The 26,226-nt window shown below is 36.4% G+C and overlaps 1 protein-coding gene across 1 annotated transcript in view; it reads right to left on the bottom strand.

Moving 5' to 3' along the window:
- The window catches only part of LOC145683131 (uncharacterized), a 123,040-nt gene that overhangs the window by 45,722 nt on the left and 51,092 nt on the right, over window positions 1-26,226 (bottom strand). The window contains exons 5-8 of the mRNA XM_081754495.1: window positions 21,319-21,532; window positions 16,654-16,958; window positions 9,773-9,949; window positions 3,317-3,784 (exon numbers count right to left, since the gene is read on the bottom strand). Coding sequence (XP_081610621.1) covers window positions 3,317-3,784; window positions 9,773-9,949; window positions 16,654-16,958; window positions 21,319-21,532 — 1,164 coding nt within the window. The remainder of the gene's footprint in view (window positions 1-3,316; window positions 3,785-9,772; window positions 9,950-16,653; window positions 16,959-21,318; window positions 21,533-26,226) is intronic.

A 26,226-nucleotide genomic window follows, 5' to 3' on the forward strand; every position in this document is an offset into this window, starting at 1 on the left:
ACAAATCAACATTATCACAACAGAGAGTGCTGTTGGATCTACACATTCACCACCCCCCAGCAATCTTAATAACTTATTTCTGGTTCTACTCATCTTCAAACTGTGATGTGAATAAGGCCATTCTTTCTTCATATTATAGTTTTCACGAACAGTGAGACTATTTTCTTTTCTAAAATATTTTGCAAGAACATTGGCTTGAAACAGCTAAAATAGCATTTGGTATAGGCAATAGTTCTTAAGTTTTCAATTAACACTTTCGGACCCAGGCTATTTTTGGCGTTTTGCTACATTTTCAGTTACTGACTTATTGCTCATAAACTATTTAGCCAATTGATATGGTTAAGGCCTAGTTGTTTAGAAAAGTGATATGGCTATTTTTAGTGTGAGTTACATTTCAGTGTTACCAACACGAAAATTGTTGAGGGAAATGTAGTGGTGAAAATTTTAAAAAAATCCCTAACCGAAATTAAAGATTTTTGTAGCTGGCACCACTGTTGCCAGATGAGTGCAAGTCACGCAAAAAGAATGTTTTGTTATGTTGACAAAATACAGCGAAAACCTGAAGTCGCTGGCTCCCATACAAAGAGAGAAAGAAAACATTCTCTGTTATCATGCATATGGAATTTTGACACTCTTTACGCCTCAGAAGCAAAAATCGATAGATATGCCGGGCCTACAGTTTCCCTAATTATCCCATTGAAACCTGTTTTAGGTGCATTCTCTAGGTCAAAGAGGAGCCTTTCTGATAATGGTACATTTGTTTCAATATAGCTAGTAATAGGGAAATAATAGAAGGGATAAAAATGGGAAGCTTTCCGAATTTTTCACCTAAAATAGGCAATTATTCCTGTTTGACTGTAAATACTGGTTTGGGTACAAAACCTCGCGGCCAGAACCTCGCGGCGACAACCTCGCGGACCAAAACCTCGCCTGGCCAAAACTTCGCCTCTCAAAACCTCGCGGCCCAAAATCTCGCCAGGCCGAAACCTCGCCTGGCCAAAACCTCGCGGGACAAAATCTCGCCAGGCCAAAACCCCGCCTGGCCAAAACCTCGCCGCCCAAAACCTCGCGGGCCAAAATCTCGCGGGGCCAAAATCTCGCCGGGCCAAAACCTCGCGCCCCAAAATATCGCCATACCCAAAATCTCGCCTGGCCAAAATGTAAATGTTCGAACAGATGATAAGGATGACGGTATAAAAGACGCTGTTTCAGAAGAAGTATCACGGGTATTTGACCAAGTCCCGCGATACCATATGAAAATTCTATTTCTGTATTAGAGGATTTCAATGTGAAGGTAGGGCGACAGGATGTTTTTAAACTAGTTATAGAGAAAGAAAGTCTGCATAAGGAAAGTAATGACAACTAACGAGGTTAGTTTCGTGAACTTTGGAACATCCAAAAACTTAAAATTTTAACAAAAATCTAATAATATTTATGAAAGTATGAAATAATATATGAGTTTTTACGACGTCCCTTCATTATGTCCTATAGGTTAAAAGAGACGTAGATGACCAGGATGAAGGAAATGATCGAATAAAGAAAGAGGGAGGAAACGGGAATAACCCGAGAAAGCCCACGCACACGATGTTTTGTATTATTATTATTATTATTATTATTATTATTATTATTATTATTATTATTATTATTATTATTATTATTATTATTATTATTATTTGTAATGTGGAATTGCATATTAGGAAACACATTGGGTAAATTTTAAAGAAAAGTTTCATTCGCGGCGAGATTTTGGCCCGGCAAGATTTTGGGCGGCGAGGTTTTGGCCCGGCGAGATTTTGTCCCGCGAGGTTTTGGGCGGCGAGGTTTTGGCCACGCGAGGTTTTGGCCCGGCGAGATTTTGTCACGCGAGGTTTTGGGCGGCGGGGTTTTGGCCACGCGAGGTTTTGGCCCGGCGAGATTTTGTCCCGCGAGGTTTTGGCCGGCGAGATTTTGGGCGGCGATGTTTCGGCCGCGAGATTTTGTCCGTATACCGTAAATACTGCCACCAGACAGACGCAAACTATTTGTAAATGAACCATGGTACTCCACTAATATGTCCTACAAGTACCATGGCAATGTCTAACAAAGTAAGCATGAAATTAAAAAGATATCTCATTCTACCTCACAAATTCACCATTTCCTTACCATTTACAGAAAATGGTTTATTATAAACCTCAATTCTATTTACCCTAATTATTCTACTGAAACTTTTTATGATGCGTTGTGTAGGCTAAGGACGAGGATTTTGTACAGTGGTAAGTTTGTTCGAGTGTAGCCAACATGAGGGAAATAATAGAGACAAAAATGTGATTTTTTTCCAAAATTTCACCCCAAAATCAGACATTTTCTACAGCTCGCAACGCTGCTACCAGGGAAATGCAAACTATCTTAGAATAAACAGTGGTATGCCAATAATATATCCTACAAGTATCATGGCGATATTTAAGAAACAAAGCTTCTAATTACAAAATATATATTACGGTAAACAGAAAAGTAAGGAGAACTAGAAAAATCAAGGGTTAGAAGCTAAATATGAATTTTTCGTGCACCCATTAATTACCTCTTTGTAGCAATCTGTACCATTTTTGTTCAGTATGAACAAATGTCCAACTGGCGTAAATTGGCGTGAGCTAGGACGTGAGTTGTAAACACAAATTTTGAAAATTTTGAATTTTTTGCCCAAATTTAGGGAAATGTTAATTTGCCTAGCTCAAAACACTGTGAGCGGGCCCGTCTAATTTATGTGAGCAATTAGGTATCAATCCGAAGTATCTACCTTACACTCCTTAAGGAGATCTCTCTACAAAGAAGGGAGCTACAGTGAAAAGAGAAAATTCGAAATTCGAAAATTATCAATTTTTTTTTTTTTACTTTGGACTAAAATTTGAGAAAGAAAATCTTCACCCAGAATGAAAAGAAACTAGTATGATAAACTATGGTCCAACCATATTTGGCCAGAAAGGTTATCCCGATATCTTAATTAGTACCAACACAGGAGTGGATTAAAAAAGTGACATACCGCGCCCGAAAGTGTTAAATGTGCCACTAAAAGATATCGAAATTGTTATGAAGAACTCTTCTCTCTATTAATATAATGCATAATTAACTATCTTTTCCTTCATATATATAAAAAATAAAGGTATTTATAATAATCTTAATAGTTACTTACAGTAAAATGATAAAAATATAGTGGATCTCATTTCTAAATATTGCATTGTCATCAGGTTTACCTATCTTAAGAACATCACAGCCTTAATGTGTATAGAATGACACAAACAAAATTGATATAATTAAAATAATTTACAATAAACAACACTACCTTTGATCCTGTACTACTCAAGTCCACAAAAGTGAACCTCGAGCAATAACAATCATTCTCAAGCAGTGCACATTGATTCTTGTACTCTCCATTTTCTCTGTTGAGTAGACACCAATCAGTGAATGTTTGTGTGCTATAATTCACCATTTGAGTCACGGTATGGCTTTCAGAGCAAGAACTATCAATGTCTCTCAATGGCAATAAACTCCGGAAAGCAGAATGAGGTAATTGGTCGAAGAGTGCCTGAAATTCTGCTCTATCCACATTTGGAGCTCCCTCAACACTTGACGAAGAAAGAATAATGAAATATTTCACCTGAGCAACCAAAATATTCGATGCGTTATACCTATTAACTTTGCAGATGAAGTAGATGCCTTCATTCTGAATGATTATACATATCTCGAACTGCATGAATCCTTGATGTCTACTAAAGATTCTATGATAAACATCTACAGCGATTGTTCTCATCTGGAATAAATACATTACAAATTATTCAAACTGTTTCATATAACTTACTTGAGTTCATCTAATTGGGACATTCAAAGCATAAATTTTATGAAAAATGATTCCATCAGACGTTTTATAATCTTAGATTATTTTAGAGTTTGACTCCTTTGAGAACTAATATAAATAACCTAAAGAGTAAGGGGGAAAAGAAGAAATGTCACAAAACTGCATATCTCTTTCCTTAGTTCATCGCAATATTGTTTAAGAAAATAGAAATTATCAGGTTATTTCTTAAAACCTGAGAAGTTAAGTATAAGTTTTATATATATACTAGCGTGAGGTAGTATATTAACAGCTACGTAAATTGCATTTAACACGTACGACAAAAATTGAAATCTTTCAGTTTTACGTCCCACGATTATGCCGGTGAGGATAAAGGACACTGTGATTATGAGAAATGAATGAAATGGTGGAATGAAGAAACTGGGAGGAAACAGGCGAACCCAGAAAAAACGCAAGAGCACGATGTTTGTCCATTACAAATTCCACACGGCGCGAGCTGGGATCGAACCAGGGACCGAAAGCAGCGGAGGTGAACGTTTTACCACTGAGCCACTGGGCCTCCAACAAGTACGACAGTTGAATTAGTTATACACATGATATATAAAGTACACTTTATATTTTGGAGGAGAAAATTCCCTATAGGTGTATACATACAAACTCACTCTCTCTCCCTCCACACACACTCTCTCTCTCTCACACACACAAACACACACACACACACACACACATATATATATATATACATACATATATATATATATATATATATATATATATATATATATATATATATATATATATATATATATATATATATATATATATATATATATATATTCTCGCTTGTGTAGTGGCTAGCGCGCAACTAACCGCATTAAGATGGTTCGGATTCCATCTTAAACTCATCTCCTGGTCCTCTTCTCATATAGCCTGGAAGCCTGGATCGTTAAAGACCTCCAATTTCTGACGGGTCGTTAAAGATGTATGCGGTGTTGCGTTGTCCGTGTAGTACATAAGACCCTTACTGTTGACCCGTTCCAGGCGTTTCTTCTGAATTATTATGTGCACTTGCACTAACTGGCTATAGTACAAGTCCAAGTCGATCGTTCTACCCGGTAGCAGCAGCTCGTGATGCCAATGCCCTTCCAATACCACTTTGCCACAAACTGTGTAGTTTCTTCACGCTTCGACAACTATCTTTTTCGTACATTGTTGTCATAGGTTATCCATTTTTCATCACTTGTGATGAACCGCTTCAAAAATGGCTCGAGTTTGTTACGTTTCAGTAGAGATTCGCAAACAGAAATTACATCGAGTAAATATTTTTGGTTTAGATCACGTGACACTCAAACGCTGAGATTCTTCTCGAAGTCAGCTTTCTCCAAATGTTTCAACAGTGTTTGATAATGAATGTTAGGGTCAGTGGTGATGGCAATACTGCTTACACACCAGTCTTGCTCGATTTTTGTCTGCATATCATCCACTTTCGTTGTAATTGAAGATTAAGGGGAGAAAGAGAAGGAATGTCACAAAACTACATTTTCAAGAAAACGACTTTTTACTATTGAAAACCGTGTAGAAATGAGTAGGGTTGATTTACAAGACCGGTCGCTTAGTAATCTTAAAAGTTTATGTCCATTCGTTATTGTACGCAGTGAAGTAGTACCAAGAGTCACCAATAGATAGGCCAAAGTACTTGTTAAAGGACACACATGGACATTCCTTGTTTCTTTCCCCTTAGAATTCAATTGGTCGTCCATTACGTAGGGCGTCTTAGACATCAAAATTTCCAGAGCGAAAGAGACTGAATCATCTTTACGCTGTTGCTTTTGATAACGTATCATGTTCATAAACAACACAAATTTCTTCACAGGCCTGCGCCTTTATTAAAATAAAATTATAAAATGCAATGCAATTCTGTCGAAAGTTCAGTTATTTTAACGGCGCAATATTTCCCGTCTGTTTATAAGAATTCGAATATTATTTGCAGACCTACTGTCATGGCCCATATACCCTGAGATTTGGGACAATAACGCCATTGTGTGCGTAAAATGTTATTTTTTAGACTATCTGTATACCAGAAAAAGGAGGGGATATAACATACGTTGCAATGAGATTAACGAAATATGAAGCCTCTCTAAGTTTCTTCACAAGTTTGTTTATTGCACTTCATGAGGTTTAAGAACAATTATTTCCAGTTTTCCGACTACCTACTTTGTTTTAAGAGAATTCTTCTTTTCCTCACTTTCTGTGTTGTAAAACGGAATCAGAAGAAGATTTGGATTCTCAAGGAATATTTATTGTTGAATAACTTAATAGTGAATATTCCAGTGTTAATTCTGTTGGCACCAGCTGCTAATAATGAGGTGTTCGGAATTAACAGTTGGAGAAAATTGATTTGTGCAACCTTAACTTAGGGAAACTCAGATGCTCCTTTAGATAATATAAAATGTTCTATTACACTAAAAATGCGATAAGTGGATTGTATCAGAAAAAACAACCTACCACCAAAGCATAAGCATCAACTCGTATTCGTTCCACTACTCACGATTTATAATGAAAAATAAAAATATAAATAAAGAGGTGAAATACAAATTTAAAGAGTAAAAGAGCAGATGCAACATACTTAAATTCTACTGTCCAGGCGAACAACTATGTGGACACCACAAAAAAATGAAATACAATAAAATTACACTTCTCGAGTTTCTGTACTATGATAATACAAAATGAGCATGGATAAGTACGCGATATGCAAACTACTAGGATAATCTTTCAACACATCTAAAAATTCCTTTTACTACAAGATTACGCCTAATATTGTCATGATTTTCCCTAAATTCTTTAACAAGGCATTTTTTCAAGAACTGTTTGCGGTTCAATACCAAATAGGTCAAATATACGGAAAACATGCCTATACTCAAAACAATAAATTGAATATAATGGCACACATGTTCAATTTTCGGGTAAATTTTCCTGCTTTCTGTACACTAAACCTATTTATCAGTAAATATCAGTCTATGTTTCTTTACATGCATCGGTGGATTAGAGTTTAATGATCTCTTCAGCAGAGAGACTATATGAAACGTAGGTCTATAGCTTAACGGAAATCTGAGCAACACGAACTCCTATCGGGAACAGAACCCTTGTCTCCCGCGCCCAAGACTCGTACCCTAACCATATAGTAATTAGGTAGCTCATATACATATGAAAGAAGGCTAGGAAGTGGCTAGGAAGAAACATGAAATTAGACGTACTATGAGAATTCCAGGTGAGTTTAACTCAAATTTTAACTTCATATACCGACATATGATATGTCTACACACAAAAATATTCCCAAGTGATTATATTGTTATCATCAACTAAACTTCTTGAGAAATTTGGTAGGTATTTATAATAAACTCGTAAGAGACAAACAACATTTAGACGGAAAAATGTCGACTTTTTTATTCTCTCTGTAACATTTTCCGAGACCGATCCTGCCTATACTAATAATATAGATGGTAACTTACGACGTAAGGATTGATCTCCGGCTTTGTAGTGTTGTTCCAAATCTTATTTTGTGATGTATTTATTCAGAGTTGGGTAATTACGCGTTAAACAAAATTTCTACGTGACGCGTAAAATACGCGTAGAAACGCGTAATTTACGTAAAATACGTAAAGTACGTAAAAAATTAGAAACAGGTCTACAAATTGAAAGAAAACGTTCTACGCGCTGAGCTTTAAAAAAATTCTTCCTAAAATTGTATGGAATCTAGCTGGATTTTGCAAAACTTAATCCGTAAGCATAAACTGGGAATTTTGTATTGGCTTTGTAAAGTAGCATTGTATAATACGGTTTGCACGCGTGACTGTTCAAAATCCATTTCTTCATGTTTCATGTTTTAAACCCTCTGTAATCGAAAAACGTTTTATGCCCGAGAAGCCATGGGAGAAACTATTGTGCAATACAACAGTGGTAAGCCTTCGTGGTCTCCATTGGTGACGACTTTCTGCAATGTCTGAGAAAAGCATCACGAACAAGTAGAGGAGTTTCTGTTGGAAAACCTCGGCCCTTCAGGAATAACTAGCTACCAGCAATATCGGGGGAAAAGTGGAAAATTTCAAGAAGTTATGAAAAAGGGAATTACAACACCACGCACATTCTGGTATTTCGCTATTCGGCAACATAAGGAGTTGTCGGAATTTGCTATGAAGTTACTGAACATCCTAGCATCTTCAGCGCAAATTGAAAGAATTTTCTCAAATTGGTCCTTTGTTCATAACGTCACAAGGAACCGGCTCAGCTTCGAACGTTCGAAGAAACTACTTCAAATATAGGCCTACTACACCCTCAAATTACAAGACCACTCAAGTTATGAATATTAGTGTGATTAAGAGTATTGTTTTCGAATTGTACTAAACTATAATGGAAATGGCATGTAACATTTTTTGGAATTAAAATAATGGCTAAGTTTTAAATGAAATGATATACTCAATGTTATTGGAACCAAGTGAAATATATTCAGTATTCGAACTAAGAAGAAAGACAAATTGTTTCTTTCCAAAAACAAAGAAGAAACAAGTAGTTCAATATTCTTTTGAGTAATTTCTTCAGTTTTGTTTATTTATTATGAGCATGAAAAAATTCTACATTTAAAGTTCAAATGATAGTCAAGTGCTAAGAGAAGTAATATATTTAGTGTTGTTGTTGGACTTTGGAAGAAAAGAGCAAAATAAATGAGTTCATTCCGAAAAATGTAGTATAATGTTCTGTTGGGTGCTTTTATATTTTTTCAGTTGTGTGTGTTTAAAATGAGAATCTAATAACTTTTACATCGAAAATTCAATATGCCTCAGTGCTAAGTGAAGTGGTGTATATATAGTATCGTTGGGAAGTGGAAGAAAAACAGTTTATTCTAAAAACTCATTATTTCAATATTCTGTTCAGTATTTTTCGTATCAGTTATGTGTGTGTGTTAGTGTGTAATATGAAGGTGAAATGAGCCTAACAATCAATCTCTTTTTCTTTTCTAATAGAAGTTTCAAAGTATACTGAAATGTTTCGAGTTTTATATTAAAAGCTGCGAAGGTATAACAATAAATTGTTATAATCAAAAGGTTACTTGATACTTTCAAACATATCCGGACTAACACATATTATTAGTGTGTGTGCTTATATGTTGGGTCGTTGTGCTTGTGTGTGCGCTAATAGGTGGAAAGTATTAGTGGGCTGGCGAGGTGCTATCCAAAATTATCTTTTATTACTATGATTTGGAATGAAATCATTATTTTTAAATATAATGTTTAGAAGATACAGTAGAGCGTCGATTATCCGAACGTCGGTCAACCGAACGACCGCTTAACCGAACTGTGTACTCGCTCGCACCTGTTACTCTCCCACACTACCGTCCATCATCCCGCTCACTCCCAAACCAAGTTTCCCACAGTAGTCGCCGCACTGAGCCACCGCTGGCGGAACATTGCTTCTAATGGGGCCTTCATAAGGCGCTGCTGACCGGCCAAGCCGCCAGTCGCTGTGTTTCAACAATCAACACACTTATGTCGGTCTGTCAACAATCAGCCTACTAAAGTTGCATTTGTACGTTACTTTGTAATACTTAAAGAGATGCCTGTTTTTATGAATAAATTTACTGTACAGTACTTCTTTTTGGCAAATAAACATGTACAGTTCGATTATCCGAACAAACAGTTTTCCGAACACCCATGTCCCCCAATTACTTCGGATAATCGACGCTCTACTGTATTAATGTTTTAATGCTTAAATAAGGAAACTAAGCTTACAATATAACCGACTATTCAAAATGGTCTTAGTTTTAATGAAAGAAATACAGTTTTCTACTTCTGCGTAAAAAAAAAAAAAAAAAAAAAAAACTGGTTTTCTACATGACGTATATTACTAGTAAATTACGCGTAATTTATGTAAAATACGTAACAAGTAAATTACCTTGCCAACCCTGATTGTAGTATTTCTTCCTTCACTATGTAGCAAGAGGTCAACCATATGAGCAATCAACTGTAGAGTACTAGAAACTTCATTCAAATTTTGAGCTGAGTTTGTCACCCGTTGCATCAATAGTTGTACTTCATTCTTTTCAACTTCTTCTAATCCAAATCTTGTCACCTACAAATGAAATTAAATATATTATTAAAAAAATAGACTATCATTAAGGAATTGTATAATTATTGTGAACATAGTTTAAAAACATTATTATTATTGCATTTTATTACTAATGGCTACAAATATCCAAACTTACTTTACGAAGTTCATACAAACGAGAATTTGCAGAAATATCGGATGACTTTTGAATATGAATATGGAAAAACAAAAGTTTACCATCCTTCGGAAATTTGGTTGTCGATCCATATTACATTATACACAATAATATTTGATTCTGACACTTAAAAAATTACACAAGAGTGTCTACTCTATAATACAGTGTAAAAGACATAATTACTCATGCGTCTCTGGTTCTATTGAAATTGTGGCGTGTGAAACAAGATTAATTAACACTTCAGCTTACAAAGTAATGCAAGTTAACAATGAAAAAGCACGCTTAAAAATTTAAAAAAAAAAAATTGTTTAAAACAATTTTCACCTCGTGAGTCGTGACGCCTTATTTTTTTCAGGGTGTGCAACAATTAACTTTCTTCTGCAGTAACATCCGCAAGGAAAACCAGTGACCTGTTAACCCCCCCCCCCCCCATTCCAACCAAATTCGATCAGAATTGGGTCAGATCGTTTCATTGTCGTTTGATTGCGTTTGATAGCCAAAAATTATCGTTTGAACGCCACCCGTAGTAACGTAATACAAATATTTAGTTAGGACAAGCTAACACGTTAACCTGTTAGCCCTCATCGAATCAAATTTGATGGAAATTCGGTCAGATCCTTTCATTGCTGTTTGATCGCGTCTGATCGCCAAAAATTATCGTTTGATCGCCACGCGTAGTGGCGTAACACGTGTAATTACGTTTTGGGATCTAAGAGCTCGCCAATCGAACGAAATTTCATCGGAATTGGGTCAGATCATTTAATTGTTGTTGGATCGCGGTTGATCGCCAACAATTATCGTTTGATCGCCACGCGTAGTGACGTACTACAAGTAATTACGTAGGGGGACTAACAGGTTAACCTCCTACCAATAACTTGTAATACGTCACTACGGGTGGTGATCAAACGATTTTTTTTAGCAATCAGACGAGATAAAACGACAATAAAACGATCTCACCGAATTCGGATCAAATCAGGTTCGATAGGGGGCTAACAGGTTAACCTATTAGCCCCCCTACGTAATAACTTGTATTACGTCACACTGCGTGGCGATCAAACAATAATTGTTGGCGACCAAACGACATCAAACGACTATGAAACGTTCTGACCCAATTAGTATTAAATTTGCTTCGATGGGGGAACTGTTACCTCCCTACGTAATAAGATGTGTTAGGCCACTACGAGTGGCGATCGAACGATAATTGTTGACGATCTAACACGATTAAACGACAATGAAACGATCTGACCCAATTCCGATCAAATTTGGTTCGATGGTAGGCTAGCAGATTAACCTGTTACTTCCCCCTAACTAATTACTTCTTTTACGTCACTACGCGTGGTAGTCAAACGATAATTGTTGGCGATCTAACATGAATAAACAACAATGAAACGATCTGTTCCAATTCCGATCAAATTTCGTTCGATTGGGGGCTAACAGGTTAACCTGTTAGCCCCCTACGTAATTACATGTATTATGTCATTATGCGTGGTCGTCAAATGATAATTGTTGGAGATCAGACGCGAATAAACGACAATGAAACCGATCAAATTTGGTTCGATGGGGGTTCTAACAGGTTAACTTGTTAAACCCCTTAACTAGTTACTTGTATTACGTTAGTATGTGTGGCGATCAAATGATTTATTTGGCAATCAGATGTGATCAAACGACAATGAAACTATCTGGCCCATTTCCGATCAAATTTCGTTGGATGCGGGGTACAAGTTAACCCCCCTACATAATTACATGTATTGCGCCACTACGCGTGGCGATCAAAGGATATGTTGGCGAACAAACGCGATCAAACGACAATGAAAGGATCTGACCCAATTCATATCAAATTTGGCTCGTTTGGGGGGCTAACAGGTTAACCTGTTAGCAACCACTACGTAATTACTTGTATTATGTCACTACGGGTGGCGATCAAATTGTAGTTTCAGGCAATCGAACGCGATCAGACGACAATAAAACAATCTGATCTAATTCCGATCGAATTTCCTTGGATGGGGGGCTTACAAGTTAAAATGTTAGCCCCCCTACCTATTTACTTGTATTACGTCACTACGGGTGGCGATCAAACGATATTTTTTGGTGATCAGACGCAATCAAATAACTATGAAACGATCTGACCCATTTCCGATCAAATTTGGTTCGATGGAGGGCTGAGATGTTTACCTATTCACCCCACTACCTAATTACTTGTATTACGTCACTACGGGTGGCAATGAAACGATAATTTTTAGCGATCAAACGCGATCAAATGACAATGTAACTATCTGACCCAATTAAGATCAAAATTGTTTCGATAGGGGTCTAACAGGTTCACCTGTTAGCCACCTAAAAAATTACTTGTATTACGTCACTACGGGTGGCGATTAAACGATAATTTTTGGCTATCAAACGCCACCAAACGACAATGAAACAATCTGACCCAATTCCGATCAAATGTGGTTCGATGGGGACTAATAGGTTAACCTGCTTACCCCCCTAATTAATTACTGGCATTACATCACTACGGGTGGCGATCAAACGATAATATTTGGTGATCAGACGCGATCAAACGACAATGAAAGGATCTGACCCAATTCCTATCAAATTTGGCTCGATGGGGGGTAACAGGCTAACCAAATTAATTGTATTACGTCACTACGGGTGGCGATACTACGATAATTCTTGCCGATCAAACGCGATCAAACGACAATGAAACGATCTGACCCAATTCCGCTCAAATTTGGTTCGATGGCGGATCTAACAGGTTAACCTGTTAGCCCCCATAACTAATTATTTGTATTACGTCACTACTGTTGGCGATCAAATGATTTTTTGGCAATCAGACGTGATCAAACAACGACGTGATCAATGAAACTATCTGAGATAAAAGAGCTAAAAGTTGAGATTGTCTAGTCTTGAAAATGTGTTGCGAAAGTGATTTCGTCACGAATAGTATATGCTTGTGTTCAAGGGTGGACTGGATCCATGAAAATGATGAAGGTACAGCAGTGGCGTATTTACGATTTTGTTTCGGGGGTGGCTTTGCTAACTTTCGGGGGGGGGTTGCCTGAAAATGTGAAAATTCTGCAAGATATTTCATATACTTTACTATAGTAAGATTTCGGGGGGGCTTAAGCCCGGAAGCCCCCCCCCCCTAAATACGCCACTGAGGTACAGAAATTAGAGTGCTCATTTTAATTGATCACAGTGGTTCAGAATGATATCGTTAATAAATATATATTGTTATAGAGAACTGATATGATGTCTACAGGCTATGTCCACACACAATTTTAACTATTACATAAGCCATTCTTTTGAAATAAACACTGATATAAATATACTTCAATATGATTTGACACTTCATTACAGAAGATAGCCACGGTGCGCCGACAATATGTCTGCGACTTGGCCTTGGGAACGTACAGTGGCTCAATAAAGAAGTCGGACATATACATATTCACACATTCAAGAGAGAATAGACATTCCAAGAGTACGCTACAAAGAACAAAAAATATATTTTAAGTACTCTATATTATTTACTTATGGAAAATAAAAACATCAATGACAAAACTCAATTTCATGACTACAAAAAATACAAAAAATGAAAATACAGCTAAAATCCATGCCAAGAAAGAACTCGGACAGATAGTGCCACTCTCTTTCTTTTTGGGCTTAATAGGGGAACTTCCAAGAGTTTGTCTACTTGACAGCTTTATAGGTGTCCAAATGAAGCAAGTTGAAGCCGTATGTTTTTACGTGGATGAAACTGTGTGTTTAAAAGTTAAAATGGGAAGTCAACGTGGGCAAACATCTTGAGCAGTAAGAGAATTTTTCAAAAACATTATAAAGAGGGAAAATCAGTTCGTGATACTGTGGAAATAGTAGATAGGTCACTCTGTACAGTTCATGATATTATTAGACGTTTTAAATCAACAAAATCAGTGGAAAATACACCAAAAACTGGTAGATCTAGAGTGTTTTCAAAGTCATACGAACGATGGATTGTACTATAGGTTAATAAAAACTCCAAAACAGGTGTCCTAAACTGGCCAAAGAAGTATTAGAACATCTTAAGTTTGCATCCCGAAACGATAAGAGTTGTTTTAAGAGAAGCAATTTACATGGAATAGTACCTCCTAAAATACCGTTCGTGAGTAAGTGCAATAGACAAAAGAGACTTACTTGGAAAAGCTTATAAAAATAAAGATTTTTCGTTTAGGAACACTGTTATTCGCGGACGAAAGCAAATTTAATTTGTTCCGCTCAGATTATCAATGTTACATCTGGCAAAAACCTAATGGAGAACTCAGAGCGAGTAATCTACGATCCACTGTGAAACATAGAGGTGTTTCGGTAATGGTTTGGTTCTGTATGTCCTCTGCTTGTCCAGGTAAACTTTGTGTAGTCGATGGTATTATGGACCAAACAAAGTATTTAAACATTCTGAAGCAAAATTTGGTACAAAGTGCTGAAACATTTGGAATAATAGAGAACTTCCAGTACTATTAGGATAACGATCCCAAGCACAAAGCACTCAATGTGCGTTTGTGGTTCGTGTATAATTGTCCGCATGTGCTGGAAACACCTCCGCAATCTCCTGATATTAATGTTATTGAGCACTTATGGGCTCATTTGGAAAACCAGTTAAAATAACATACTATTAGAACAAAGGAAGACTTGGAATCAGAACTTCAGACTGAGTGGGCAAAAGGTGATCCTTCCTTCTGCAAAAAACTTGTAAAATTCATGCCAGGAAGATTGAAAGCGATCGTGAAAAATAAAGGATTGACTACAAAATATTAAAAATATCTAATAACATTCTAAAATTTTGCTACAAATTAAGTGTCCGAGTTCTTTTTTGACATGGATTTACGCAATTTTTTCCCTTTTTGTATATTTTATAGTCATGAAATTGAGTTTTGTCTTTGATGTTTCTATTTTTCAGAAAGAAATAATATAGAGTAATTAAAATATATTTTTTGTTCTCTGTATAATACTCTTGGAATGTTTGTACCTCTTGGAATGTGTAAGTATGTATATGTCCGACTTCTTTATTGAGCCACTGTATTTGTAACAATGATTTGCAATCAGTGAAGTAGTTTGCGTATTTGTAGAATAATAATATCAGGCAGTATAAAATGGGTGTATGTTCCTGCCCACAATATGACCTTAGTATCTCTGATCTCATTGTATATAAATCGCAGCTGACCAGGCCTAATGTTATTTCTCACTTGACATTTGAAACTGGTAGATATATTTGTTAAATTCAAACTTAAGATATTGAGTAGTGAACACGAGGAAACTTTTCTTAAAACTGCGAGACAATTTGCAATTTCATGTCAATAGAGACACTAACACTGCGCAGATTCTTGTCAAAATTTATGATGTTGATAGTTGAAATACGTTATATAAAGCAACAAACAAAATGTGGTCCATTCACTTTAGTTCTAGAAATCTGGATGTAAATTGCACATCACTCTAGGTGACTAATCACAGTAAAAATGAATGTTAAATCGTTTCGGTAACGGAGGCAGCGAAAACCTATAATGTAATTGGGTGCAACATCAGCTGACTCATAAACATTTATTCAATCTAATTTGTACCTTTGAGTCTCCACTGAAGCGTAACTAACTGGAGACACTTCTGAAGATTTTACTCAAGAGTGATGAGGAGTACATATCCACAATAACAGAGTGCGAAAAGAATAGTGGTCGGAGTTAAAGACACTTCACAATCTCTGGCAAAACCCCACTGACGAACAGGAAAGTTATGCTGTGCACTTGGTAGAATTGGAAGGATATCCTGTGACCAGCTGCTACCGCCAAACAGAACGAGGGACTCGGAGCTGTATTTTCTACAACAGGTGCGAATGTATCTAGCAATTCTACTCTAAATAAAGTTCGAAAGTGGCCAACAGAAAGAGCGTCGTAACTCCAGAACAAATGCCTGTTTAACAGCCCACCAGAAAACTAAAAAACTTGATTGTGAAAATTTACTCATTCCTGGTATTGTCTGGTTTTAGCATCGTAAAACTGTTATTTATTTAAATATTTACATAACACTCTGAATTATATTAAGTTGGTTTCAAAAGAAGGCTTTAATAACTACGTGTTATATTTTAGAGAAGAACCCACAAAAATGTTATAATTCCAATATTGTTATCGGAAAATGACTGAGGATAATCGTGATTGTTTGATATTGTCATATTGCAATAATAATAAATTTCATATCAATTTTGAATTTAAAATGCTATAAACCTTTAGATAATCTGATATAAATATCTCAGGTAAACTATTTAATTTTATTCCCGTTAGCAAATAGATTTTCAATTTTTCAACATAAAGGCGAGTGCACCCTGAGCGCTTTTTTTTTTCGATTTCTGGGAAGACTAGTTCACCCCAGTTTGTGTTAGAAGATCTCAGGTTCGTCTCAAATCTCATCACGAAAATTAAGTCTCATTTCCTCTCGTATTCAACACGAGTTTCCGGATGTAAATAATAGTAATGTTTATAGTGATTTCAACAAGAATGTAAACAACAAATTTTATGCCTTTTATCAATTTTACCTGTTGTGCAGAATATTCTCCTAATTCAAATTCACAGTTTTGCCAACAACTACCCAGCAGTTCTTCAATGAGCCACCAATCAAAGCTGGATCCTATGTCATCTTGTATATAACTGAAGGCAGTATACGCCTGAATGCCAACAAGTTTTCCACAGATCTTCTGATTACGTTGCATCAAACCTTTAGTGGTATCAGAAACAACGGTATAGTGACTTTCATAACAATTCAAAACCAAATCTTTCTTCTCACATATAAGCTGGTCAGCAGTGAACTTTCTTTGGTCATACATGCCAGTTATAACCTCATCTGAAATAGAGAATTTTAGCTCTATATTGCTTCCTATTATGATATTTTGGTTATTAGTTTGTACAGAGTACTATTTACCTAAACTGACAAACTGTAACAAGTGATTTACCATCACCAAAATAAGGATAAATTACTATATATCCCTGTAAGGAAAATGTATAGATAAGCGCCTGTAGCTTTGAAAATCCTGCAAGAACTACCTTACAAGACACATTAGTTCGTACATTGGAACTGTTAAGTGATAGTCCCTATATGCGTAAAGGAAATCACACGTACGCCATCAAATAATGTTTTGTTCAACAATGTGTAGTACGTAAGCAATCGGTGACATGTTTCTATCATAATTGTCAAATGTTGCCTGAATGAAAGGTGGTTTCCAAAGTAGGCAAAATACAAGACTAGAAAGCAATGAATATTCTTGCGTCAACAGAAAGTCAAAGTGTTAGGGACTGTCACTCCACGGCTTTTGGTGTTCGGAACAACACGTGTTACAATATAGTGTCTCTATTATTTGGAAGGCCGTATCTTTGAACTTTTGACCAAAGGCCTATATGAACTTCGTTTCACTTTGATGTGAGGATGTGAGAAGTTACATATTGCAGATCGTAAATATAGTTTATCCGTACCCTCATGTCACGCAACATACACCAGTAGGTGATTCCTCATCCCGAGATAAGCAAAATGGTCCTATGAACTTATAGCATTAGCATATTGGAAGAGCTAGTTTAGAGGGCTGAAAATATGGGAACAGTAACTTCGAAGCGGTAGATATTGACGTGCGGACACAAACGTACATTCGTCAGGCACATCACAGATTTCAAAATATCCGCCATTGATCGTGGATTGGCAAATTTATTCGAAGACATCTAGGTCATGGCGATCACTTGCACACATGTTGTGGATAAGCTGTTCAAAGTCATTAACATCGTTGACAGGAGAAGTATATAGCACACTTTTAATATGTATTTACACAAAAAATCTAGTGGATTTGGGTCGGGAGGCAGGGCAACCCAATGCACTGAAATGCCACGCCATATTCGACGTTTTTGGAAGTTGTTGTTTAACCACCGGCAATCATTCCTACTGAAGTACGTGGGATCCAGGAGACAATTCGAAATAATTCGAATACTGTATACTGCATGAACGTCAATAACTGTGCTTCATTTAGTCTTAGTATTGGCCGATCAGTTTATCACGGGGAATACCACATCGTACATTGATTCCAAATTGATGGTGATGATGCGTAAAAACCATACCATGGGGTTGTGCATCTGCCCACGTGTCTTTTATGCACGTTGACGTGGCCTTACCAGTGAACAGTATTGATGTCTGAAACACCATGATGGAAGTGGTCTGTTAAATGAACAGCTCTCAAAATAGTACACGTACTTGGAAATCTGTTTTTGTTAGTTCTTGTACCCTTTGAAACTGGTATATGAGGTACAGTTTGTGTGGGCATTTTAAGTGATATGCGCCAAATAGTAATATGACTAACAAGGGTGCCACGGATAAATTCCATCGAATTCATTTCTGGCTCATTATGCTGAGCTTCTAAGACAAGTCCGACCATAACAAGTTTAAGTACACGACGGGGTTGACCAGGATCCACACACAGAGTCACTACTTTACCTGTTTCATGCACGTGTCCCATAAATCGCTACAAACATCTTTTATGATGTTTGGCACATGTTAGGGAAGCGTTCTTAAAAGAAGCTTCGTGCCCATTGCCATCTACACAACCACTGAATAGAATATCGGACTGTTCACGGTTTAAATAATTCACCATGTCTTGCACTGTCCCTTGTTTTATTTAATACTCGCATCGCAATGACCGAACTCCTATACTGAAGCATCTTGAACACTAGCCCCACCTGTGTGTGGGAACCAACCAACTACGTATTGAACACCAGTGCCGCCTCGGCTTTGTGTTTCGAAATCTACCTCTTTCAGTTTATGGTTCCCAAGCTTTCGGCTCTCGCAAACTCTGCTAATATGCCCAATATGCTATATGTTCATAAGATTTTTTCCTTATCTTAGAACTAGGAATCATACCAGTCACTTGATCCATTAATTAAGTTATACATACACAAGTTATTAATGAAAATACCGACAAACTCCAGCAAGTGATTTCTCTTATCAAAAATCAAAAAGAAAAAGGAAAGGGTTCATATGAACCTGTGGGGGAAAGTACATGGTTTCAGAGATGGGGATGTTAAAAAATCGTAGAAAATATAAATTTTAACACTCGTTATTTGAGTTCAAAAAACGTGGAGGCGAAGTCCGTATCATCGTCGTCTGTATTCTATCATTACTGGCAATACACTTGATCCAACTGAGGAAAATTTCCATGCTCTACGATCTTTCCGTAACATCTTGGTATTCAGGTACGATTTTCCCACTCGATATCGCCCATCAATTGTACCATCCTTTGCCATTTCTCTCTTTATCCTGCAACCATATTCTCTAACACGACCCTCATGATACAACTGCTTCTTAGCATCAGTCCCAACCAGTTTTTTCTTTCTCTTATCAATAATATCTAAAAACATTGTTTCCTCACGGACCATCTTCTGCTTCGCTCCCACATTTTCAAAGCTACCAATTGTTTTCATCATTTTGCGGTAATGTATATGTTTCTTTCGGATGCAGTACAATACTTCACACGCAGCATATTAGAGCTTTTTCTTAACTTTTTATTTAAGGTTCCACAAAAAAGACATTCCTGTTAAAGACTTCTTTCGTCATTACTTTCTTTGTTTTTATTTCATGTTCCCACTTTATATCACCATTCATAATATTACCTAGCTATAGAAAACTACTCTCACATTTTTACCACATATTCTTTACAACACCTTCTCAAGTATTGACTTCCTTTCCGGATTCCGCAACAAACCTCATACCATCTGCAAATTGTATAAACCTAATCATTCTACCTCCTACCGATGAGTCGTCTTCATTATATAGACTCCTTTTCACTAACTCTTCGAGAAGTATACGTTGACAAGAGACATTATTTCTGTTGAACCCCCCTTTTAATTGCACTCTTCTCTGTCATTTCATCATCTATTCTAGCACTTACTTGATGACTGATATATAAGTTCCTTATGAGTCTTCGGTTCTTCCATTTTGACCCAACCTTCTTCTAAACCTCCCAAAACAAATTTCCCTTTCACACAGTTCAAAGACGTTTCTAGATCAATAAATAGCACATGCAACTCTTTCGCTTTTCCACTAAACATTTCACCGATCACCCTTAATAACCCAATTGCATCTTTTGTGCCTTTACGTCTCCTAAACTCGAATTATTCTTTCTCAATTTTTTCTCTTGTTCTTTCATACAAGCTTCTCTTCAGAATTCGAAGCAACGTTTTTCCTGCGTGAGATATAAGACTATTATTTCTAAATTCCACACATCTCCGTGGATTCTATTTCGTAGCCATCGGGAGCATCAACTGGAAATCATTCGGTCAATCTCCTGTTCCATATATTTCATAGGACAGTTGGAACAAATCTTTGTTGTCCTTGCCTCTCATACGTTTAAAGAATTAAAACGGTATATTACCCATCCCGACTGCCTTTTGATTCCTAATCTCAGATATATATATGTTTTAAACTAATCTCCAATATTGTTAAATCATTTATTATCTTTCTTATCATTTATCATTTATTATCTTTATTATCATTTATTATAGTTCTTCATATTCTACTTCAATATAAGTACTACATGGCCTATCCCTACTTTCATATAAGCCCTCAACAAATTCTTTATATCTTACTAAGACTTGCCTTCTCTAGCTGACTATTTTCCCATTTTTATTTTCTACTGCCATACTAATACACCTTGTTCCCTCCGAAGTTCCGCAGATTTCACTTCCTTGTACATTTCTTCATGTTTGCCCACTCTTTCTAATTCTTCTCTGTCCTCGCTTAAAGGAAATCTTGCATATGCAGTAGAAGAACGCATTTCATCTATGACCAATGAGTGTGTAATTGATTAAATACAAAATATAATTCTCCGATATGATATAAGCACTACTTTCACATATAGTCTCATTTCAAGAGGATACAATGTAGGCAAATGATAACCGCTTACAACAATGGGCACGGGATGCTTTGACTGGATGTCATAAGTGTAAGAATTTGCCAACTTCATGGTTTATCTTGTTGAATATAACGCATAGTGCAATGCATTTTCTCACGGTATATTTGTTGTTTTTACCCCTGTAAGCGTGGAACAAAAAACTAAGCACGTGCTTTAATCGGGCATTGAAGCGGAAGAACGCTAATTACAGAGAAACGCAAAATATTCTAGAGGAATCGAACAATGATACTAAGATGTGTACTTACAATTCTGACTTACCTACAATACATGATGTAACATCAGTCTGCACAGCCTCACGGATCTTCTTTCCTGTATTTTCCTTGGTTGAAGAGTTGCCATCAAAGTAATCATGGTAATTCTCAGCATGGGCAGAGACAACATGATCAATTTCATGTTCCAAACGATGTAACTGTAAGCAGGAGCTTTCAGTTTCGACCTTAGATTCACGAATTTCAATTGATCTACAATTTTCCTGTGTGGAAAAATGGTAAAACTATGTTCAAAATCATATATGTGTTAATACAAGGGACTCTCAAAAACAATTATTTCAATTTTATATTATAATTTATTTTACGAACGATTGTCCCCTTCAAAACCTATTTTACGATACTGCAGGTTTAATGTTGTCTCAACTGAGTTTAATAATTTTTTGAACAATAGTGAATATGGTTTTTATCTTGTGAATAATCATACACGTCTTGACATTTACCACACGACAGGTAATCTGGCGACCATTTCTATTAGGCTGGAAGTTCAACGAACTTTGTGTTGTATGCAAGAAATTTCCACAGGAGAAAGTTTGTAAGAACTGAATCCTAATACCTACAAAATAGCCTAATACAATTCCTTTTTTACTATAGGAAAGTAGTGACAACTATTTAGTAAATTTACAAAAGAACTACAATATCAGTCAATGAGTGCATAGGTCATTGAGTGTCGGTAGCATAATTAATTGCATTTGGTTGCATATGAAACAGTACTTCATGTCCTAATAAAGTTCAAAATTATAAAGCTAACCAAGAAAGTTACGTCGCCTTGGTGGAGATCTGTATTCAGTTGGCCCTCACACCGTGAGTTGAATGTGAATGGAGATAAGACGAGAATGTTGTTGGTGTGGGTATATCCAAAATACCACCCACCTGATTGTGGCAGTTCAGTTACACCGTGAACTTGCGTAAGGACAGAATGAACATGGGAGCTCCACAGAGCGCCATAATGGCGTGTATGCTGAACGAATTCAAACTGGGGTCAAACACCACTGCAGCGGGGCGGAAGATATGCCGGGCCTTTGATGAGGGTGTCGTGATTACGCGGACAGTGCAGCAGTGGTCTAACACGTTTAAGGATGGTGACGAAACACTCCAAGACGCAATACGTGCCGGAAGACCGACACATGTACAATATGAAGATCTTTAGGCAGCATATGAGACGAACAGTGGCCAGAGATGTGAGGAACTGGGACTACAATTCATTGAGAGTAGAGAAACCGTTCGGAAGCACCTCCATCAACTTGGGAAGCACTACAAGTTTGGTCAATGGGTCCTATATGATTTAACTGCGGACCAGAAGGCAACACGAGCAGGCACCGGTGTTTCTTTGTTGTCTCGTCAGAGGAACGAGCCATTTCTGGCATATGATGAGGAGTTGGTTCTGTACGAAGCTCCACGGCGCCGTCATCATTGATTAGCACCTCATGAACCGGATCCAAAACAGACGAAAGCCGCACTACACCAGAATAGGTCCTCCTGTGTGTTCGTGGATTGCTCCGCCTGGCTAGGGTGACCCGGAACACCATTCTACTTCATGGATGGGAAACACTAATGTATCTGCCATACTCCCCGGACATTGCATCGTCCGGTTATCACCTGCTCCATTTCTTGGACAAAGAGGACGTCAGTTGAAATCCTTAGTAAAGGTGCAAAATACACTTGATACGTTCTTCGCTTCAGAGCACACCAAACTTTAGTGCGATGAAATCCATGGCCTTCGAGAACTTTGGCAGAAGGTCATCGATGCTGGTAGGGACTATTTTTGATCTTCACGGTACGTCTTAGGTGATATATCGATGTTCGAAGGTGGTGGCTGAAAATTCGACGTAACTTTTTTTGGTTACTTTTATAATTGGCTTACCTAAATAAAAAAAAAATTAGAACTATTAACCTAAGATAAACATGATATTCCTTCAACTTTCTTTTGAATGATAAAACGTAATATTTTGACAATTGAGAATATCACTCAAATATTAGTGGTTCACAAATCTACTTTCTTTAGTTTAACGTATGAAGATTATCTCCCATGGTAGGAGAGACAATGATAATGATAATAAACAATGTGCAACGAATCCGGACAATTTTCAAAAGATCCACTAGCAGCAGCGTTTGTCCAAATAATTGTACTTGGCGGGAGCTGGGATTGAATCAACACCCGAAGCAACATACCCGTGATCACAGAAGCAACATACCCGTGATCAATCAACACTCCACCTTTAGTATTAGGTAGCGTAAAAAGAAAGGTAAGTTACTCGTATTTAATTTTCTTTTTCAGAAAGATGATAACTCTTCTAGTTTAACGTCCACGATAATCCAAGTTAATTGATATTATGATAATAAAATGGATGATAGTGATGAAATAAAGAAAGTTAAAGAAGATGCCATTTGTCCAAAATAAAAACCTGCATACGGTACTTGTTCACACCAGAAAACTAATTTCATGCAAGCTGGAAAAGAAAAACAAGGAACATAAACACGATGAGTGAAAGTTTATATGAGAATATTACACGTTACAAAATTAATATCTTAAGCTACTTTATAAATGTTTTTGAGCCTTACTCCAGAGCAAATACTTGTGAGTGATTGCGTTGTCTTTCCGATAGAAATGTGATCACAATAAAATTCATTGAAGTGAATTATTTAATTATAAAAGTTAATTTTCATTTTATTAAAATTTTTAATCGACAACTCTTTAATCACGTATGAATTCCTCTATACTTTCTTTTTAAATTATAACAATAAAACTTAAGACATATAGCAATGACTGTTCTGGATTAGCTGAGCAAATTAGTAGCCATGAGTGTAAGGAATCTAACCTGCGTTTAAAAAAAAAAAAAAAAGTGAAAAATAACTTCCTTCGTCAACCTAAACATTCATCCTGTAGGAGACACATACCACTTATTGAGGCTAAAAGGAATTTTAGAGAAGAAGTACTCTGAGGGTTAATTATTTCACACCGAACAGTACATAAGGAAATGAAAAGTAGTTTTTCTTTCAGTGTTTAATTATTCTGAAGCACAATTTTGTTTGACTCCAATTTTGCACAATATATATATATGAATATATTTCTGGGCATTTCCGATCATTGACAGGACTAATCTGATCACGTCGAAAATGAAAGGTCCAGATATCACTTCCACAAATGAATTGTTTATCATAAAAAAAACATCCGAAACCTATTTTATGCGTTCAAGTTTTGCATTTACATTTTTCCAATCACCTCCATACCGCTTTCTTTGCAGTAGTACAACTGATTTCAAAAATCTTAAAACATACTGCTTTTAATATTACGATATTCGTACTTTCCTGTTGCTTTTTCAGTTTATTTTATACAGGCGTATACTCGCCACATGTTAAATTGTATCTTCCAGTTTTCTTCAACATAATTTTGTCTTTACTGGCTGTTCGGTAGGCGATGGAAGTATTTCAGAAAATTGTGAAGTGTACGGTAGGAAAGTGTTACAATATAAGAAACATGTTTTATGCAAGATTTGTCATTAGTAGTGTTGTAAAGGCCTGGAAAAACAACATTTATTTTGGGTTAAAAAAAAAAGTTTTTTACGTTTGTCCCCCGAGTCTGGAAAAAAACGGAAAATTTGGAGAAAACTGAGATTTTCGAATATTTTATTACGTTATGCTTTTAAAATTAAAACTATTTTACATTTAGTAGTTTACAGTTAAGTTCATTGAGTATTTAAGTTTCTTGTATTAGAATAGGGAAAATTTGTGGCAACAAGTATATTTGCACCACTCCTTTAAAATTAGCACCGTGATAGAATGAAGTTATGGTTACAAAAATACTAAAATATAATCCTAGTTACATTAATTAATATAGACGAATTTAAATTATCTTAAGCAATCTTATTAAGTTCCCGCTTTATGGCAGGGAACTGTTAAAATGATCGGGCCAAAATCATTTTAATTAATACCGGTATGTTAAAATCAAATATATCTATTTTATGGAGATATGTATCTTCCTTGTGCTGTGTAAAATTTCCGAAAATTTCCGGAATCCATTAGAAAAAATCTTTTGTTCGAAAATATTGGCAAAAACCGGAAAAAAAGATAATTTAAAAACTATTTCTTCCCCTGATGCCAATCTTAATGCCTGCAGCATATATACAATGTATTTCTAGCTAGCAGGAAAAATACTTAAAGCAAACGGTTTTAATTTTACTTTTATGCTTTCTGATTTCTGGGCAAAATTCTTCTTTATTCTTTGTATATTTTTCGAACAACTCAAAAAGAGATATGATCTTATTTACAATACCCCTATACACAGCGCAAGTGCATAAATTTGAATAGCGAGAAATATATTGAAGAATTTAAGATGTGAAACTAACGTTGATTATTATTAAAGACTACAAGAATACCCGTTATTCGTACGGGGAGAATTATGTTTAATTTTGGACATAAATGGCATAAAACCTGTCACCAATGAACTTAGAGACTTTAAAAACTATGAATTCAACACTAGTATCGGTCTTTTCCAATTACTTTTACATGTCACTCTACCCCTTTAGGAGTATTAATAGGGGCTGAATTTGGATTTAAACGCCATCGGAAGTGTCACTGTTCATCTCAGCGACCCCGAAAACTATGGATTTGACACTAATATCGGTCATTTTTGATCATTTTTACATATCTATTTATTCTCCCTCCCCCAAAGTTGCGGCGCTGAATTTGGTTGCGACATCGGAAGTATTACTGCTCATCTCAGCGACCCCAAAAGTATAGGTTCGACACCAATATCGGCTAGTTTGGATCATTATATATATACTATGTGATCAAAAGTATCCGAACACCCCGAAAACATACCTTTTTCATATTAGGTGCATTGTGTAGCCACCTGCTGCCAGGTACTCATTATCAGCAACCTCAGTAGTCATTAGACATC

This window comes from Thermobia domestica, chromosome 4, assembly GCF_964235325.1.
Source record: "Thermobia domestica chromosome 4, izTheDome1.hap1.1, whole genome shotgun sequence".
NCBI lineage: Eukaryota > Metazoa > Arthropoda > Insecta > Zygentoma > Lepismatidae > Thermobia > Thermobia domestica.